This window comes from Mesocricetus auratus, unplaced genomic scaffold (assembly GCF_017639785.1).
Source record: "Mesocricetus auratus isolate SY011 unplaced genomic scaffold, BCM_Maur_2.0 Super-Scaffold_6730, whole genome shotgun sequence".
Taxonomy (NCBI): domain Eukaryota; kingdom Metazoa; phylum Chordata; class Mammalia; order Rodentia; family Cricetidae; genus Mesocricetus; species Mesocricetus auratus.
In genome coordinates, this window is record NW_024429184.1 from 7,100,269 (window position 1) to 7,121,826 (window position 21,558).

Below are 21,558 nucleotides of genomic sequence, written 5' to 3' on the forward strand. Positions count from 1 at the left end.
TGGGGGATCATTAAAGTCTGTTACATCATTTGGGTCAGGGTCTAGGCCTTCCCCCGTGTGTCTAGGCTGAGAGACTATCCCTCTATGGGGAATGGGCTCCAAATGTCCATTCATACACTAGGGATATTCTTATGATATTGCATATGTGTGCATTCAGCCCCATATTGGAAGTAACCAAATACAGTTTTTCTTTAAAAATGCATCATCTCTATTCTTTCTTTATAGAAGTCTTCTGGAACTGTGATTAAGTTTCCATTGTTGCAGGGTTTATTTTAGCAACTGCAGAATGGTGGTATTTGTTAAGGATAGCATATTGTTTTCAGAGAAAAATTAGGCTGTGATACATATGATGCATGAAATGATTAAATACCCATTAGCCAAAATTTATTTACTATATGTCATGTTTGTTCTATATTGTTTGCTTGAAATATTGTAACAACATTGTGCTAAAATAATTCCAAATTCATAATGCAAAGGAGAGACATAATTCTAACCTAGTTATGTGTATTCTTCATCAACTCTCTAACAAAGACATATACTTCAGAGGTAAAGTAGCCATCATGAAATCAGAAAATATCACTAATCTTGACTTAGAGGACTGTAATATATTCCCTGCTATTTATGTATACAATTATAGACCTTTTTGCCCTTAAGGGAAGCCACTTATGAATGCAACTGACTCTTACAGACCTCCTGCAGGATAACCACTGGAGAATTCCTGCTCTGGAAATAAAATGTTGACACAGCGTTTTAGCTACACATCTCTTTGCTGCGACAAAATATCTAACAAAAACAACCCAGGGAGGGTTTATTTAGAATCATAGTTTGAAGGCTCAGTCCATCATGATGGGGGAGGACATGGTGATGATAGCAAGGAGCTTCTCACCTTGTGAAGTTAGGAAGCAGAAAGAAGAGCACTCATGTTCAGTTCAGTTTTTCATTTCCAATTAGCTCCAGACATGAGTTTATGGAAGGGCGCTGCCTACATTTAGGGTGGGTCTTACCTCTTTAGTTAACTTGACTTGGGAACTCCCTCAAAGACACACCCAGAGGTATGGGTCCTTGGTGATTCCAGATGCGGTTAAGTAGACAATATAAACCATCACATGTGGGGAAAGTCTGATCGGTCCTCTGTGAGAGAATGTGTCTTGCTGAGTTTTCTGGACACCCAAAATCGGAGGCCATTTACCTTGTCCTGATTCTTTTTTTTCTTCCCTTTTAAAATTTAAGTTAGAAACAAGCTTGCTTCACATGCCAATCCCAGCTCCCTCTCTCTCCCCTCCTCCCCTGCCCCCCCAACCAGGCTCCCCAGTCTCCCACCCAATCTCCACTCGATTCCCAGGGAGGGTGAGGCCCTCCATGGAGGATCTCGAGAGTCTGTCATTTCATGCACAGCAGGGCCTAGGCCCTCCCCCAGGAGTTCAGGCTGAGAGAGAATCCCTCATTGTGGGATGGGCAGCCAAAGTCCATTTGTATGCCAGGGATAAATACTACCCAAGGCCCCATAGATTGCCTAGGCCTCCTCACTGACACCCACATGCAGGGTTCTGGATCAGTCCCATGCTTTCCACACAGCCATCAGTCTGGGGTCCAAGGGCTCCCCCTTGTTCAGGTCAACTGTTTCTGTGGGTTAAACTAGCCCAGTCTTAACTCCTTTGATCATCTGTTCTCTCTTTCTGACACTGGATTCCAGGAGTTCAGTTCAGTGTTTGTCTGTGGGTATCTGCCTCTGTTCCATCAGTCACTGAATGAAGGTTCTGTTTCCAGACTCTCTGCCAGTGGTATTGTATACTGGCACTTCCCTGATTCATGTCTAAAATCCATAAATGAGTGAGTACATACCATCTTTCTCTTTTTGTGACTGGGTTACCTCACTCAGGATTGTTTCTTCTAGTGCCATCCATTTGTCTGCAAATTTCAAGATTCTATTTTTTTCTGCTGAATAGTACTCCATTGTATAAATGTACCACATTTTCTCTATCCACTCTTCAGTTGAGGGGCATCTAGGTTGCTTCCAGGTTCTGGCTATTACAAATAATGCTGTTATGAACATAGTGGAGCAGATGTCCTTGTTGGATGAATGTGCATCTTTTGGATATATGCCTAAGAGTGGAATTGCTGGGTCTTGTGGTAGACTAATTTCCATTTTCCTGAGGTGTCTCCATACTGAGTTCCAAAGAGGCCATACAAGTCGGCACTCCCACCAACAGTGAAGAAGTGTTCCACTTTCTCTACATCCTCTCCAGCATAAACTGTCATTGGTGTTTTTGATTTTAGCCATTCTGACAGGAGTAAGATGGTATCTCAGAGTTGTTTTCATTTGCATTTCCCTTATAGCTAAGGATACTGAGCACTTTTTTAATTGTCTCTCAGCAATTTCAGACTCCTCTAGTGAGAATTCTCTTTTTAGTTCTGTACCTGATATTTTAATTGGATCCTTTGGTGTTTTGGAGACTTGCTTCTTGGTTCTTTGTAAATTTTGGAGATCAGCCTTCTGTCAGATGTGGGGTTAGTGAATATCTTTTCCCAATTTGTGGACTGCATTTTTGTCTTGCTAACTGTGTCCTTTGCCTTACAGAAGCTTCTCAGTTTCAGGAGGTCCCTTTTATTAATTGTCGATCTCAATGTCTGTGCTACTGGTGTTATGTTCAGGATGCAGTCTCCCGTACTAATTTGTTCAAGGGTACCTCCCACGTTCTCTTCTAAGAGTTTCAGTGTGGCTGAATTTATGTTGAGGTCTTTGGTCCATTTAGACTTAAGTTTTGTGCATGGCGATAGACAGGGATCTATCAGCAGTCTTCTACATGTCAGCCTCCAGTTATGCCATATCATTTTTTGAAGATGCTTTCTTTTTTCCACTGTATAATTTTAGTTTCTTTGTCAAAGATCAGGTGTTCATGTTCGATTCCATTGGTCTATCTGTCTATTTTTATGCCAATACCCATCTGTTTTCAGGACTATAGCTCTATAATACAGCTTGAGGTCAGGGATGGTGATGCCTCTGGTCATTGTCTTGTTGAACAGGGTTGTTTTGGCTATCCTGGGCCTTTTGTTTTCCATATAAAGTTGAGAACTGTTCTTTCAAGGTCTGTGAAGAATTGTGCTGGGATTTTAATGGGGATTGTATTAAATCTGTATATTGCTTTCAGTAAGATTGCCATTTTTACTATGTTGATCCTACCTATCCAAGAGCATGGGAGATCTTTCCATTTTCTGGTGTCTTCTTTAATTTCTTTCTTTAAAGATTCAAAGTTCTTGCTATACAGGTCTTTCACTTGTTTGGTTAGCATTACCCCAAGGTATTTCATGTTGTTTGTGGCTATTGTAAAGGGCGATGTTTTTCTGATTTCTTTCTCAGCCTTTTTATCATCTGTATATAGTAGGGCTACTGATTTTCTTGAGTTGATCTTGTATCCTGCCACTTTGCTGAAGGCATTTATCAGCTGTAGGAGTTCCCTGGTAGAGTTTATTTTGGGTCATGTGTTAGAGAACATGTCTTGCTGAGTTTTCTGGACTACCACAGTCTGAGGCCATTTACCTTGTCCTGATTCTATGCATATATCTGGTGGGAATAAAGTCATCACCTCTTTCAGTGTGTAGGACTCCTGTTGGACACTACCATGTACACCATCCCTGCAATAACTTATTTTTGGATGTCCACTACACTGATTCTTTATTTTCCAGTTTCTTAGAAAATGCTAGCACTAAAGAAATCCATTTTCTTCTTTGGATATGAAATTGGAATGTTTCTCTCTCTCTCGGTCTCTCTCTCTTTAAGGGATCCGCATAATGTGTTTTTTAAAGTATTATGGCATTTAACCACTATGTGGATATTTGTACCCTCTGAGATTCACTATCATCATGATCAGGGCTTCCTACATCCGTATAGCTGTAGCATTACAGAAAGTTCCAATTTTTCTTGAAAACCTCTTTTAAGCAAGGTTAGCTTTTTGTGGCAATAGTTCTGTGTGGGGAAGTGGAGGCCTAAGGCTGATGTCAGGTGTCCTCCCCTGTTGGCCTCCATCTTATTTTTTGTGAGAGGGTCCCTCACTGCACCTGAAACTCACTGATTTGATTGGCCAGAGAGTTGCACGCATCTCCTCGTCTTTCACAGAACAGGGAGCACAAGCCTGCTGCACCACACACACACAAGTCTGCTGCACCACACACAAGCCTGCACCACACACACAAGCCTGCACCACACACACAAGCCTGCACCACACACACAAGCCTGAACCACACACACACAAGCCTGCTGCACCACACACAAGCCTGAACCACACACACACAAGCCTGCTGCACCACACACACAAGCCTGCACCACACACACACACGCCTGCACCACACACACACAAGCCTGCACCACACACACACAAGCCTGCCCTACACACACAAGCCTGCACCACACACACACAAGCCTGCACCACACACACAAGCCTGCTGCACCACACACACAAGCCTGCACCACCACACACAAGCCTGCTGCACCACATACACACAAGCCTGCACCACACACACACAAGCCTGCACCACACACAAGCCTGCACCACACACACACAAGCCTGCACCACACACACACAAGCCTGCATCACACACAAGCCTGCACCACACACACACAAGCCTGCTGCACCACCACACCCAGCCTTTTAGACGAGTTCTTGGAACACAACAAAGTTCTTTCCCACCTGTGCAGAAAGCAAGGTGCTGACCTAACCAGTGCCCCAAACCCATACTTTTTCTCTCTTTATTTGTTTCATTTGTTTCTCATTCCTAAGGATTCCTTACAGAACAGAGATGGAAAGCTTTCAGGCTGTTGTTCAATAAGTTCCACAATGTCTGTCTATCAATGGAAGATTCAAGAATTCAGAGGTTGTTCGGTATGTGAGGCCAGTTGTCTCAGCTGGCTTTCAGTATTCGCCAGAATCTGAAGACGTCGGCTCTCATGCCAGCGAAGGAATGGGCTCGACAGCAAGAGTGAGAGCAGTCAGGCAAAGAGAGCAATCTTCTTTCTGCCATGTTCTTTTTATAGGCTGCCAACAAAACGTGTAGTCCAGATTAGAGGTGGACTTTTACATCTGGATTAAAATTGAGTCTTCCCACTTCAAATGATTTAATTAAGAAAAAAAATCCCTCACAAGTGCACCCAGCTACTTGGGTTTTAGTTAATTCTGAAAGCAGTCAAGTTGACAACCAAGAATAGCCATCACAAGTCCAACCCTTGTCAACTTGGCACATACCATATCTCCTTATGCCATAATTAATTTCTGAATGGTATCAATAACTAGTTAATAATAATGCCTAAGCATGGTATAACTATCCCACATACAATTGCAAATTCATTATATACTAACCAGATGACACTTAAACCTAACAAGGCATAACTATAAATTTTAGGATATGCTCTCAATCGATGTTACATTACATGATAAAGAAATTGAGAAAAGAAAAAACAAATATCTATTCAAACATATTCTTATCAAAATATGGCATAAAAACTCATCAATATAATCCTCACTTTTGTAATGTCACGCGGCCTCAGATAGTATTTATAACTACTTTTCTCTACTACCTATTTGGTATATCCTCCACCCTCAGCAAGAACCTTAGCAATCTTGGCTCTTTTCCTGGAGGAATGATCAATACCTTCATTCCTGAAGGGTCTGTGCTATTGGTCATCCTGCCTCAATCACGTTGTAGTTTCCCACTGACTGTAATCGCAGGGCATGGTAGCACCAAGAGATACCCTAGAGGACCTTCCGTGCTCCAGACATAATCTTTCTTACCTCCATTGTGGAAAGCTAACCTAGTTCCTCCATGGTAATCTGGATCTATCAACCCTCCTAACACTGCTATTTGTTTCTTAGCCTGTTGCCTTAAGAGCATCAGAAGCCCAAGGATTAAAAAATGCTTCCTTATACTTCTGTTGCTCTAGAACAAGTTCTGGAACTAACATCTGTATTGGCTAAGGTTCTCTAGAGGAACAGAATTCATAGAAATTTATAGAATGAATATATGTCTAATATATATATGTATATATATGGAACTTATTAGAATGGCTTATAGGCTGTGGTCCAACTAGTCCAACAACAATAGCTTTCAACCAATGGGAAGTTCAAGATTCCAGCGCTGTTTAGTCCATGAGGTTGGATGTCTCAGCTGGTCTTCAGAACACACCAGAGTCTGAAGGAAGTGGGTTCCAATGCCAGTGAATGAATGGAGCTTCTTACCTTAAAAGATCTGGATTAAGGATATGTTTTTCCTCCTCAAATTTCCCTACCTCAGAATTTCCCACCAGATTGAGAGTGGGATTTTCCACTTCATATGATTTAATAATAATAATAAAGTCTCTCACATGTGTACTCAGCTGCCTGGGATTAGTTCATGACACTTGAAGTCAAGTTGATAACAAAGGTTAGTCATCACAGTCAGAGCACAACATAAAGTCAGCATTAAGTAATTCCGAGTGGGATCATATAGAGGTGGTAAACAATATTTTAGAGGTTTTATGTATGACCTTGCTGGTAACTCCACTGTCCCCCAAGTCTTGCCTCGCTGTTAGGCATTTAGCTTTTTTATCGAACCAATCACAGTGACATATCTTTCCACAGTGTGAAGGAATATTCCGCAGCACACAAATGCATTACAAGCTATTGAAGGGAATATGTAAAAAATCCCTCTAGAAGCTGGAGTCACACAAAAGGAGAGGGGGAGCTACTTCTGCATGGCTGAGCTGAATGGAAACAATTCCAGAGGTCTTTTGTGAGAGCATTTTCCATGCAAGGAAAAATAGCATGCTTCAGGAAACAACTGTTTTACTTGCATGGCAAAAAAGCCAACCAGAGAATGAGATCCAAATTTTTAAAGAAGGATTTAATGCTTCCTCTTCTGGCTTTCCCCCAACCGGAATTCCTCCCTCACTTCTCAAGTGGCTGTTTATCCAGGGTTCTGCTGTCTTGTCCAGAAAGCATTCCGGTTCATTCTAAGTTCTCATTACTCCGTACCACACTTAGTTCAATCAGTAGCCATGAAAATGAAATTCACACAAAACTCTTACTTCTTCCTAGTGATTCTTTTCTTTCCATATTCCCGTCTTCCTTCCTTCCTTTCGTCTTCTGTTCCTTCTTCTCCCACATCTCCTCCCCCTCCTTCCTTTTCTTCCCCTTTCTCCTCCTCTCATTTGACACAGGGCCTCACGTCTCACATAGCTTAGGCTGGACTTGAAATTTCTGCACCATAGAGGCTGACCTTGAGTTTCTGCACCTCCTCCTGCCACCTTTCCAAGTTCTGAGGTGACAGGAGTGCACCACCATGCCTGGCGTCCAAGTGAAAGGCTTTAAACATCTTCCCTTTGCATGGGACTTGCGTTTGCCATCTCTGAGTCTAGTAGGAGTTCACTTGGAACAGTGGATGAAGCAGAGATCAGAACTGCCCTCTTCAGATTTGTGTCTGAGTTTCCTCCTTCCCCTGCGATGGTCTCATTCCTTATTCAGTAACATGAGCATACTTACACATGGTTTCTTAAAGTGCCTAAACAGCAGCAGCAGCAGCAACAACAACAACAACAACAAAAGTGCTAAAAACCAAACCCCAAATCAAAACCAGAACTGAAACAGTGATAGGCTGAGTGGGATGGCTAGACAGAGCTACATAGTGAGAGCTTGTCTCACAAAACAAAACAAAATAAAGCTTCCCCAACCAAATAAACAAACAACAAACAAACTGTGCAGATATTTGGAATGGAGCATATTTTATGAAGATTAAGGGATTAAAATCTCCCAAGGTCAAGGACTGAACATACCATAAGGGTTAAATAATTCAGTAGTATTTCTTTTATCCCACGAAAGGTTAAATGAGGCATTCTGTGAAAGCAGACGGTTCATAGGAGAGTCCAGTTCCACTTTATTTCTCCTTCCACGCCTTCTGGCTCTTTAGTCCCCTTTTCCTCTTGGTCCGTTGCTCCCCTGACCAGGTAAAATGAAGGATGCCTTTCAGGTTTCTGTCCTTTAGCCGTCCTTGGATTTCTTTCTGCTAATGTTCCCTCTGCATTGTATCTTATTCAGACCACTCAGGACCTACAATTAACTATCTTATTTTCCAGAACCAGCATCGCTGGCTCTCCATGTTTTCAGATTCCAGGCTTGGATTCAACCAGCTGTGAGTTCTGAGTGTGTGGAAAAAAGTTCATCTGTATTGCTCATGTACAGGCATTCTTGTCATCTCGTGTAACAAACACGCTGTGATAACCATTTATAACATTTGCATTGTATTAAGCATCATAACCAATTTAGAAGTGACTGAAATTCATTAGAGGCTGTGGGTAGGCAATTAAATGCAAACTTACATCAGTTCCTATTGGGTTTAAAAATTCTTTCATTATCTGTTTAAAGGTGGGGTGAGTCCTAGAATCGGGGCCTTGTGGGTACTGAGGCATGCATGTATTTAAACAACGCATAGTAAGTACCATTAAATGTCCTGGGTAACATATGCATATTGTGTGTTATCTTCTAAATTCCTTGTAGTTGATTAAAGCTGGCTGGTTGACAGTACGAAATATGATTTCCCCATCGCCTCGTTCAGACACAAGCCAAAAAATCCCTGTGAAACGCTTTTGTTCACAGGAATCGGGAAGCGGCCAATGAAGACAACTGATGTACAATGTAATCTTACTTCAGTAATGCAAACGTATTTTAGGATGTGCTAGCTGTCATGTAGTATATTTTACAGTCACTTCCACTAATGCCAACAGTGCTAATGTATGTGCTGCCTTCATTTTCCTACTCATGCCCCTCCCCGATGTTCAGGTTAGAGCTGATAGAATTAAACGTAGCCTGCTCACCCTATCAAGAAGCCCACTAGTGCATTTGAAGTTACATGCCTGGATGTTACCTTTCTTGTATGTGGAGAGGATGACCTCACTCCCTATGGGCTTGGTGGGTGGGATTTTCCTCCCTACATTGACCACATAACACTGGGATTGTTGTTTATAATACTGGGGATCCTTAGAGATCCCCAGTATTTAGTGTCACAGACCATCACTACCAATGTGAAAATGTCACGTGAAAGTGACACTACTGTGTTGGGTGATATCCTTTTTTTGTTTGTTTGTTTTGTTTAGATGTTACGCATGGAAGCAGTCACAGAGAAGCCCATCTGTCTGTCCTCTAATCCTTCTGTGAAAAATCACTCATCCTTCACTTGTTGAATTTGTAGTTAGGAGTGTCATTTTCCTAAGGAGGGCATTTTATTTTAGCCCAAGCACCCGAGTTATGCATGAAAGATCAGGGACCAAATGACTTCAGTTAAAAACATATTGAACATTTTTGAGTGATTGTCCTGCCTTACAGTATATGAGTCACAAGATTAACATTTAAAAATAGCTTAATATCTCTGGTGGTATTCTACCTCAGCTGTCAAATAAAACTCTAGATAAATAAATTAGATGCTTGCATGGATGATTTATGACTCAAGTTCTGTTTTCAAACAACAGTTTGGGTTATGATGTGGGCTTTATTGGTACCAGTTATGTGTTAGCAGACAATTCTGCTTCTTAATTAGCCACTCATCCACATAAAATCCACTAGTACTATCGATTCTGGAAAGGACTCTCACAAAATTCAAGTCTTCTAAATAGAGCCGTAAAGGGTGGACAGGCCAAAGCATAAAACTCTTGGTAGGGTTCATACCTGGAATTTGACTGAATATAGAACAAGGTCGTCCTGCTTGTACTTGGCCAGCAAATCACTGATCAAGGCTGTCTGTGAGCCTCAGTAGTCTGGGGTTGGTAGGGAGGCTATTCAGGAAGACAGAAATCTAGTAGAGTTTTTATAATTTCTCTGAAATGTTTGTTTCCAGTTGTAACTGCTATCAGAAAACAGTTATTTTATGCACTTTTAAAGTTGAAGTTGTGCAGTTGGGCTCCCAATATTCTTGAGATGATTGCTACCAAACTACTTTCAAATGCTTTTTATGGGATCCATTATGTTGAAATAAAGATGATATGCATGAAGGCCATTATTTTTATACTTTTTTGGTGTGAGAATAATTCCTTTAAGGGAAGTGATTCCAAATGTTTGGCCTTCCAAAGCATACTGTGTCAAATACCATTGTGTTGGAAAGTTGTCTTGTACCTTTGCTTTCTTCTCTAAGGCAAAGTCTCATCACTTCTCTCAGTGAGAAAAGGAAAGGCTTTGGACTATGAATACTCCATACTAAATTATTTTCCTGTAGGACTTGGTGTAATGGATAATTTACACAGTATCCTTTGAAAGCAGTACTTTTCAATACGTATCTGTTTCAATGATTTATTTTAAATTATTATAGTAAATTAAGTAAAATAAAATGGAAGCAATATTCAGCATTGTTTATAAAATTAAAACTAAAACCAGGAGAACTTTTGCAGAAAAATTATTCAAAAGTTGACCACAGCACCTTTCCTGAAATTTCCAAAATTTTCATATAAATATGAATTCATATGGATAAACAAAAACATAATTCAAGGAAGAGAAAAATGTGTATGCATGTGCCTGTGGAGATCAGGAGACAGCATCGGAGCCCTGGAGCTGGAGTTGTGAGCCGCCTGACATGGGTGTGGGGAATAGACTCTTAAAGAGCCCATGAGCTCCTAACCACTCAACTGCCCCACACAAAGAGCCCATGAGTTCTTAACCACTCAGCCCCTCCCCACAGTTTTTTTGTTCATTCGTTTTTTTTTTGCAAGTAGTGTTTCTAAAAAAGACCACAAAACTTCAACACTATGCTTTTTTAGAAGCAAGTTTAGCCATGCGTTGGCCAGAATTGACATAGTGGCTGAGAATCAATGTCTTGTGATTAAAATGGTCCATGACTTTTGCCGGCAGTTAGGGACACTCGGTTTTGATTTGCTTCCTCCTCAGAGTTGTCGTTGTCCTCTGACTCCACAGGGCTTTGGTTAAGTCTGTTTTGCCTGGTTTTTGTCTGCAGTACCCAAGTCATCACATTGTGCTTATTGCGGCTCAAGTGGAAGGGAGGGACTGTGCTCATCAGTGGTGACTGGATGGCAGGGGTGGGTGGTGGTGGGGGAACACTTGGAACACACAGACATGTCCATGCCTCCTGGCATGTAATGGCGACTGCATGGTGGAGGGGTGACCCACCTGGAACACACAGATGTCAACGCCATTGCCTCCCGGAGTGTGAGCGAGAGATGCTTTGAGGCCCGCTAGTCTCGGTGACACACTCTGTTCAGATGAACTCTTGGGATATTCTGATAGTACGAAATAGGATGGATTGCCAGTATGCTAGTAAAAATTACTAAAAAGCTGAATTGCTGGATAGTGTCTAGTTTTTACGAAACAATTTATTATTTTCTAAATATATTGTGAGTTTCAAAAATGCAACCGATATTTACAATAGCCTAGAAATTCCAAGTTGAAGAGGTAATTTGTTTTTGTATTACCCATACAATAAAACTTTATTTTTCTAGTACTAATTCAACAGTGATGAATTAAGTGACTTAATAAGTATAAAAGCTTTAGAACAATGTCAGGAAATGCATTTACTACTATTTTTGTTAATAACCAAGAATTAATATCACCTAATAAATTCTTTCTACTTATTATTATGATATAATAGGTCAAACAAAGACCCAGAGAAAGTCCTTAGAATACAGTTGAAATAAATATCTTATAATAGAGGGTAGGGTAAGATAGGTCTTGAAATCTTGTGATTGGTTGTTAAAGATACAGCTAATTGGTCTAATGTAATTAAGTCTTTAGGGTATTGTTCTTGAAGTTCCAAAACTTTTGAAGCAATTTAAAATTATGGCTTAAACTGCAAAAATCCCCAAGAGCGAGAAGTGTTTAAATTACTGTACTGAGCCTAAAGACAACTCTTTGGAGAATTCTCTGGACCTTACAATAGAATGGGGTGAAATGTGCTGTGTTCTCAGACAGAGCTGCTCAATATTTAATGGTCACCATCTGAGTTTGAAGTAGCAACAGCAACTGCATTTCTGTTGGAAACATATTTGACTGCCCTAGAAAGGTTTGAAGTAATTTAGAAATGTCTTTTGTAAATTATCAGTGTCAGTGTTTTCCAGGTAATTTGTCTTGTTACATCAAAGCTTCCCCAGTGGTAACTACTTCTTCAGGAAATCATCAGACTCGTGGGCAACTTTGTAGGATAGACTGATAGGCATTGGAAGATAGTGTGCTGTGTTTTGCAAGCTGGGAGGTAAGTTGACCCACTCTCAGAATATACCAGTCATTATCAACAAAAGAGGGTGTCATTATGAACTGAGTTGTGATAAATCTCATACTGTGTGGATGGGACATTTCTTATTAGAGAAACTGTCTGTTAAATAGGAATTAAAATCTTCAGGAGGACTTTCTTAAATGTAGTTAAAATTGAGAAAAGTTTTACCACCTCAAAATCTTGTCATTTGAACACTGAAGTCAAATGGATGTTTGGGTCTATAATTTCTGAGTAGGAATTGGAATTCCTTTGGTTTAAAAACACAGTTAACTGGTTCTTACTTTTTTACAAGTGTCTATGCATCTAAGAGAACCATCTCCTTTTGTTTCAATGAAATTGTTGCACATTCGTCATTGGATTTGTTCTCTTGATCAGAGTATAAAGTGGGATGTTGTGTTAAGTCCAGGGCAGTGATTTACTCCTCAGCAAAAATTCAGGTTTTTTTTGGGTTCAGGTTCAAAATAGATTGTCGTATCAAGAATCAGTGAATAACATGTTGCCTTGGTTCCTGGTCTGGAGCATCTTCCTGGGAAGACTACTTAGGATGTGGATTTTGCCCTTCAGTACATTTTTGAATTTGGGGTGACAGGAGGAGAAATAGAACACACTGACTTACTAACTAACAGGGAAAAGTTTGACTCATGTTTACATGAGTGCTGGAGGAATGATATTAAATATTAAAGATTTCCCTTTTGTTATTGGCAATGCATTCCTTGGTGGCTGGAGATGTACTATTTCTGGGCACATTCTAGGTTAGATTTTAGATGAATGAACTGAAGTAGCTTCCAGTAAAAAATGTCAGCTTGCGAACTTCTGATTTGAAAAAATGTGGAATTTTGTAATAATTGTATAACACCATTCACTGTAGAGTAAATGGACTCTGGTAGACTGTGTGCATCTCAAGCCGTAGATGTGACATAGGTTTGCAACATTAAGAGGGAACAAGACACCTGATAGATAAAACTTTGAAGATACTCTTATAGTAGGGTGATATTAGGAAATGTGAAGTAATTCTGAAGAATAAAAAGCTGACTGAAGATGAAGAAAACCAAAATAATCCTTGCCATATGCTATAGGTTTTATGTGTGCTTTGCTTTGTTTATTTTCTCAAGAACCTGATAATAAGGCTATTGAAATTCCCATGTTATAGACGATACTATTTAAATTAAGGGAAGAAAACTACCGAAACCACAGAGCTCAGAAACTCCCAAGTTAACACTTAGATGTGTGTTCTTTCATATAAACAAAACAGACTTGGCTTCATAATAACACATTGAGTGGTGGCAGTGGTTAGAAGAATGATCCTCACAGTGAGATTACTTTTCAGATACCATGTACCAGCGAACTGAGATCTGGGAAATTTTGTTTATAACACAGCTTCAAAAGCCTCTGGGATTCAGACATGGAAGACACATGTACATTTAGCTTATAAAAAATCTCAAAATATAAAGGGTGAAGTTGATTGAGATAAGGACGAACTAGAAAAAAACAGAACAAAACAAAACCAACCCGAATTGTGGCCAGAAGTCATTAGAAGTAGTTAAAGGGTGGTTGAAATGGGTTCAAAGATTAATTCAGATCATAAACTTGTGTCATTTTGCAAATAAGGAGAAACAGTCTGTTATGTGCGTGCTTGTCTGCAGAAATTAATTTTAGTTGGAGTACTACCAATGGATTCTCTGTTCATGTACAAAATGTCACTGGATTTTGTGTGTGTGTGTGTGTGTGTGTGTGTGTGCATGTTAGCATGTGAAGGAAACAGAAAGGGGAGGTGTGCCTCCAAAGTTTAGATAGGAGGAAGCTTGGTCCTGTCCCAAATGATGTGACAGACTTTGATGATCTCCCACGGGAGGCCTCACTCTCTCTGAGGAGTGGATGAGGGTGGGTGGGATAGAGAGATTGGGAGGTTCAGAGGGAGAAGGAACTGGGATTGGTATGTAAAATAAGATTGCTTTTAATTTAAATGAAACAACAATAAAAATGTGAACTGGCTTGTGACTTCCTGGGGAAGTACTTTGGAGGCAATGGTCACCATTCCTCATTTATGGGTGACTGTAGTGACCATTTTTTCTGATGAGTCACTACACTCAGTGGGGAAGTTCAGTTCATGGGGATTTCATGTTGGCGGATGTCTCTGTAGTCACAGGCTGTGTGGTGATGTTCATTTCTGGTTTTGTCCCTGCAGAGCCGTGTGCTTCTTTTGATATTTTTATACTCAGGCACTACTTTTGAGTTCCTTTGAGGGAACCCAGTCTGCTTTTGAAAAATAATAAATCATATCTTTGATATAATACAGTCCATATTGCCTTTCTGTTCACAGAAAATCTCAGTTAGGCATGGGTCACAGGAAGAGAGGCTTGAGTTTGAAACTAGGATTTCACACATACCATTTTAGCTCTAGGCTTTGACGTATGTCACTTTAGCTCCGGGCTTTGACATATTTAGCTCCATTATCTTAGAAACGGTAATGGTATGAAGTTTAAATGACAGTCTATTAAAAACAAGCTTCAGAGTTCTTAGTCCAGAACTGATGATCGATATGATGATTTATCTCTCATTGCTCTCTCCCTACATTGCTTACTCTTTTAACATGCTTCCCTTCACACTCTCCATTATTTCTTTGTTTAACACCTTCTCTATGTCACCGAGTTTAGTGCAAATTCTTACACTTTTGCACCGACGTACTTGAACCTGTTTTAGTGTAGAATGTGCCACTTAAATTTTTGTTTGAATTCTTACAGGTAAGAGGGAAACAGTACAATGGAATGGGAAAACCAGAGTCTTACGGAGGAATTTTTTCTGAAGGGGCTTTCTGGTTATCCAAGGCTTGAACATCTCTTTTTTGCTCTCATCTTAATGATGTATGCAGTCATCCTTGTGGGCAATGGCACCCTTATTGTAATCAGCATCTTTGACTCTAACCTGCATACGCCTATGTACTTCTTTCTGGGGAACCTGTCCTTCTTGGACATCTGTTTCACTACCTCCTCCATTCCCTTCACCCTGGTAAGCTTTCTCTCAGAAAGAAAGACCATTTCCTTCCTTGGCTGTGCAGTGCAGATGTTTCTGGGTTTAGCCATGGGGACAACAGAGTGTGTGCTCCTGGGGATGATGGCTTTTGATCGCTATGTGGCTATCTGCAACCCTCTGAGGTACCCCATCATCATGAACAAGAGTTCCTATGTGACCATGGCAACTGGGTCTTGGTTTTCAGGGGATGCCAACTCTGCAGTACAAACTACATTTGTGATGCGCCTGCCTTTCTGTGGAAATGTCATCAATCATTTTCTCTGTGAGATCCTGGCTGTCATGAAGATGGCATGTACTGACACCTCAGGCAATGAGTTCATCATGGTCATGGCCACAATTTTGTTCACTTTGATGCCACTGCTCCTCATTGTCTTCTCATACTTGTTAATCATCTCTAGCATCCTCAAAATTCACTCTGCTGAGGGGAGAAGCAAAGCCTTTTCTACCTGCTCAGCCCATTTCACTGTGGTGATAATATTCTATGGGACCATCCTCTTCATGTACATGAAACCCAAGTCTAAAGACACACTCAATGTAGATGACTTGGATGCTACAGACAAACTCATATCCATGTTCTATGGGGTGATGACTCCCTTGATGAATCCTTTAATCTATAGCCTCAGAAACAAAGATGTGAAGGAGGCCATAAAAAATCTGAAGAGAAGATTTGTAAGCAAATGAAAGGCCAACATGCTGGACACTGTTGAAACTCAAAACTTAGATTGGAATTCTAGTTACTTTACTTTCTTCCTTTTTCTTTTATGCACCGTGCTAACATTTTTATAACGAGATACAACATTTCAAAAATTATTACATGCGGGGGTGGAGTCGTCCGAGGGGAACGTGGGTTGAACGTTATGGGTAGGTGGTGTGGAGCTCAAGCTGGAACATGAGTTCGGACCGATTCTACACGAAGAAGGGGTGTGCTTCGGGCCGAATTATGATTCAGCTAAAGTTACAACAGATGGGCATTGCCCTGCTTGTAGAGCAAAAGGAAAGCTAAACACCTTAAAAACTTACCAAATTAACTTCCAAGAATCTATCTTTTTGTGAGAGGATCTTCAGTGCATTTATCCTTTGGGCTCTGAATCCCTTACTAATTTAATTTCTCCTGATGCGGGAGATTGTCACACTCAAAGTAAACCTCAAAAAAGAAAACGTTTGGAAACCAACGCTAAGTCTTCACTTACTCCACTGCATTCTAAAAAGACTAGAAATCACGTTGTCACTGATGGGGAACAGATTTTGAATGCTAAATACAATGGAAAAGTGTGTGGTGATACCTCATCAAACTTACCAGATAACACTGGTCACCAGAATCATGTCAGGACAGTTGCTTCCTCGGAGCAGAAGGAGACTTTGGAAGTTGATACCATGGACGTGGCTACCACAGAAGATCCTGCCACAGTTAGTGTCTCTGGAATGCTTCTCCAGAGTAAAGGATCTGACCTGGAAATGCCGTCTGAGAGCAGATGTTTACCGTTTTGCCAGACTCTCTGTGTCCAGTGGAAAAACTCTCAGGCACTCTGCTGGCTAGACTGCATCCTCTCAGCCCTAGTGCACCTGGAGGTGCTGAGGAACACTGTCATGGAGGTGTGCTCCAGAGAGGAGTGTGTGTTTGGGAGGCTGTTTGAAACATACCAGCAAGCAGATAAGCTTCTGTACACCCATCACTTGCATGGTGTCAAAGGTGAAGATTGTAAAAAACTGAGGTCAGAAATACTTGCAGAAATAGAGACCTCTCTGAATGGAGTTAGAGATGAAATTTTTATTAAACTTCAGCCTAAGCTTAGATGCACATTAGGTGAGATGGAAAGTCCTGTGTTTGCATTTCCTGCACTGTTAAAACTAGAACCCCATGTTGAAAAGCTTTTTACATATTCTTTTTCTTGGAACTTTGAATGTTCCCATTGTGGACACCAGTATCAAAACAGGTGTTTGAAGAATCTGGTCACCTTTACAAATGTTGTTCCTGAGTGGCATCCACTCAATGCTGCCCATTTTGGTCCATGTAACAGTTGCAACAGTAAATCACAAATAAGAAAAATGGTGTTGGAAAGAGCATCGCCCATATTCATGCTGCACTTCGTGGAAGGCTTACCTCGGAAGGATTTGCAGCACTATGCATTTCATTTCGAAGGTAGTCTTTATCAAGTCACATGTGTAATACAGTACCAAGCAAATAACCATTTTATAACATGGATTGTAGATGCTGATGGCAGTTGGCTGGAGTGTGATGACTTAAAGGGTTCCTGTGCTAAAAGGCATATGACATTTGAAGTGCCAGCATCAGAGAAACATATTGTTGTTTGGGAAAGAAAGTCCCAAGTACCAACTGAAGAAGCTGCCTGCCTTCCATGCACAAAGTCGAGTGCACAGCCTGAGTCAGGTGAGGAGCAGCCAGCTTCGCCATCACTGTGTTCTGTGGGTGGGGCTGCCACCTCAGAACCTTCAGTCGCCAGCACCACATATATGCCAGTCTCTCCTCAGACTCTTCCAGAAGTCCAAGCTGTAGCTCATGGAGATAGTGTACTTTCAGGAGCAAAAGGCTTCGTTGACGCTGCCTCTGTTTTTCAGGTTGACTTCAAAGATTGCCTATTGGAAGATAAACCTGTGGCAGAAAGTGCGGAACTTGTCAGAGCACTTTCTTTGCGACCAAAAGACTCACTGATGACTTCCTTACTGTCTAACCCATATGAAGGAAAGCTAGTCGCCCCAGCAGTTGTGAGCACAGACCCGGAGGCAGTACCGTCACAGGCAGGAGACACTGTAGTTCCTAACCCTGTGACTGATGCCCCTGTTCCTGTTCCTGTTCAGGAGTTGAAGTCCATGGTAGCTGAGAAGGACACTCAGATACAGTTGCTGTCACAACCTGCCAAATCTCAGGCATCTAATTTGAGAAAAAGAGAAACTGCAGCGTCTTCTAAAACGGTAACAACCAGCTCATTACAGACTCAGCCTCGGAAAGACGATCAGAAGAAAGCTTTCGTGGGAAGTTGGGTGAAAGGGCTGTTAAGCAGGGGTGGTGCATTTATGCCACCCTGTGTTTTGGCTCAGAATAGAGCCGTAACTGACCTGCAGCCCTCCGTTAAAGGAGCCAATAATTTTGATGGCTTTAAAACGAAGAATACAAACAGGAAGGTCAAGAGGATGTCTAGGAAGGCTTCTAAGCATGTGGATGAGCTGCCTGCAGGCAGCAGCTCTCCACCTTCAGGCAGCACAGCTGCTCTGCCCCATTCTGGTGGGAACGCCCCTTCAGCCTTGTTGAAGGGGCAGGAAAGCTCACGTGCAGCTTCCCTCAGCAGCAATTCCCATAGCAGTGAAAGTGCTGTCTCTCCAGCAAGCTGTGGAGATGCAGCTGAAGATCAGGTTCATAAGCTTCGGCTCAAGCTTCTTAAAAAACTAAAGGCAAAAAAGAAGAAACTAGCTGCTCTCATGTCTTCCCCGAACTGTGGCACCTCCGTACGTGACCATTCAGAGCCTGTGTCCAGTTGTGGATCTCCAAATGACTCTGAGTCCATAGAAGATCTGTTGAATGAGCTACAGTATCAAATTGATCTTGCAGACAACAAATCAGGGTGCACCACTGCTCCTGGTGGCACCTCATGTAACAGCCAGAGTCATGAAGAGATTTTAGCAGAATTGCTTTTGCCTCCAGCTCTGTCAGAGCCCTCAGCAAGTGTGGAGTCTGAGTTGAGGTACTTGGAGGTGGGGGACAGCACACCAGCACCTACTGATTTCAGTGCTGTTTCCCAGAACAGCTCTCTGGGACAGGACCATAACTATTGCAGCCCCAAGAAAAACCAGTGTGAAGCTGAGCTACAGTCACAGACAATGCCTGCATAAGAGCCTTGAACTTGGGGAGCCCCATGAAGACTGATATTTTTGATGATTTTTTTCCTACTTCAGCACTGAATTCTTTAACAAATGACACATTAGATATACCTCATTTTGATGAATATCTGTTTGAGAATTGCTGAGTATTGTTAACGTTTTAGTTTAACACTGATCACTGTTGCAAGAGAATGTGACTTGTGGGTAGCGCTGGCTGAAATGCACACCCTTGTGTTCTAGCCATGAGGAAGCTGTAAGCTACTGAGGTCTCCTCTGGGTCTACCTGTGAAGCATGGGACCTACTGCAAATTGAAACCCTCAGCCTTGTTTTTGCCACTGTCACTTTGTGATTATAGGGTGGTAGGTTGTATACTTGGCTCCATTAAATTTCCTGATTTTAAGATTTATGTTGGGGCTTGGGGAGATGCCTCAGGTGATAAAGTACTTGCTCTGTAGGCATGACGGCCCAGGTTCAGTTCCAGAACCACTGTGAAAAGCCAGACATGGCAATCAATGCACAACTGGAGTCCCAGGTCCGAGGACCCAGGAGCTTGCTGGCCAGCCAGTCAAGCCAAATTGATGAGCTCCAGTTGCAGTGGAGACCCCATCTCTAGGAATGAGATGGGCACTGACATTGACCTCTGGCCTCTAAACCATGCACGTGTATCCACATGAACATGTACCACAAATAAAGTACCTTTTGAAAACTGTTTAGTTCAGGAAAACCCTAGTTTATACAAACGATTTGTGGAATGCAGCATGTGAATGCCTTGGCTTCTGATCAACCCAAGCCTGATGCTTCTGTCCTCTCTTCACTAAGGATGATAAGAAGCCCCATCATTAGAATTTGGAGTAATGTGAAGTGAGCAGTGTGTGATGGGTTACAGGAAGTGGTAGTCTATGATGCGCTTAATGTTTATGTTGTCTTAAATACCGTCTTTCTTCCCAACACAGTTTCTACACATACTGGGGTACCTGCTAATCTTGCTGCTTTTAAGAGTAGTCATGCTTACAAACCAAATTCTATTGTATGTGTGTTGGGGAAGCTGTGCAATGAGACAGAGCCCAGGCGACTGGCGGGTGATATACCAAAGCAGCTAGCAAGGAAAAGCTTCTCTTAACAGTTTGGTGTCAGAAGTGGGATTCAAACCCACGCCTCCATTCTTCTGTTAAGAGAAGCTTTTTCTTTGAGAGGAGCCTTCCCGCCCGCCTGGTTCCAGATCCGCATCAGTCCCAAATAAACACACAGGAGGCTATATTCATTATGAAGCTGTTGGCCTTGCTTGTCTCTTACTGGCTAGCTCTGCTTTAAGTAATTACCCCATAATTGTTAATCTAAGTATGTCTCTTACCGGAGAATAGTTCCGGGCTTCCTACCCATGCGGTTACATCTCGAACTCTCCTGTGTTTCTCCTTCCCAGAATCCTCCTGGACTCCTAGCCCCACCTATCTAGATTCCTATTGGCCAGCAGTAATTTATTAACATATACACAGCTTCCCCAACATATGTGAAGTGATAATTCATTTAAAATTCAGCCAGCCCATGAGTGAGGTGACGGTCAGGTCAGTGTTTACAGATAAGCAGAATGTGGCTGGTAAATTGGATGAGTTAGAAGTATTGAACTAGTCATCCCCTGGCTCCAGATTAAGTTGGTTGTTCAAAAGCTTCTCTAGCTGGATGGTGATGGCACACACAGCACTTGGAAGGCAGAGGCAGGTGTTCGATGCCAGCCTAGTCTATACAGAGAAACCCTGTTTCAAGAAAACAAAAAGCAAAAGCATCTCTAGTGATTTGAGTTATACTTGAGTTTTTGGGTGGCTGGTGTTGGTGGCTAAACTTGACCAAGGGACTTTGTATTTATTAATTTGTCTCTCATATGTATTCCTAAGTCTTTTTTTCTCCGATTGTATAAATAATGCATGTTCTAAGGAAAAAAATTATTACATGCTCACAAAGACTGTTCAAGGGTATAGAAAGAATAAGGAAGAAAACAATAACATAACATTGAGAAATAACTACTTTTTGACATTTTGAGCAACATCTTCATAAACCTGCATTTTTTACAATATTAGAGTTGGGCATACATGGCATTTTTACAAACATAACTTTATTTTACAAGAAATTGTTCCTCAAATCCTCCAATATAAATAAGTCTGTGTTGTGAAAAATATGAAACAGAAAAATCTGAAAATACTTTGTCAATATTTTCCCACGGAGAGTTTTTTGTTGCGGTATATTAATCTCATTTTTTTAAAAGTCACAAAATACGATATCTTTCTCAGGATTTAATTTTGTTTCCCGTTGTGCTCTAAGGATGCTGCGAATTGGGACTATAAAGGAAACAGATAAATGGGACTTATGAGTATGGTCCATACAATCCATGAATGTGTTTTTTAAAAGCTAGTCTTTCAGCTTTATATGTTAGATTTAGCATAATGAATCTACAAAACTAAAATGTGGGT

The 21,558-nt window shown here is 41.3% G+C and overlaps 2 protein-coding genes across 2 annotated transcripts; both read left to right on the forward strand.

The window, feature by feature from the left end:
* Positions 1-14,991: 14,991 nt before the first annotated feature.
* Positions 14,992-15,942, forward strand: LOC101837257 (olfactory receptor 13C9). Its single transcript, XM_005076481.1, has one exon. The coding sequence runs from the start codon at positions 14,992-14,994 to the stop codon at positions 15,940-15,942; it is 951 nt and encodes a 316-aa protein (XP_005076538.1).
* A 147-nt stretch (positions 15,943-16,089) lies between these two features.
* LOC121136877 (SUMO-specific isopeptidase USPL1-like) lies at positions 16,090-19,399 on the forward strand. Its single transcript, XM_040738368.1, is given in 2 exon segments — positions 16,090-19,087; positions 19,090-19,399. Coding segments are annotated over 2 exon segments (2,604 nt in total). The 5' UTR covers positions 16,090-16,635; the 3' UTR covers positions 19,242-19,399.
* The last annotated feature ends 2,159 nt before the right edge of the window (positions 19,400-21,558 follow it).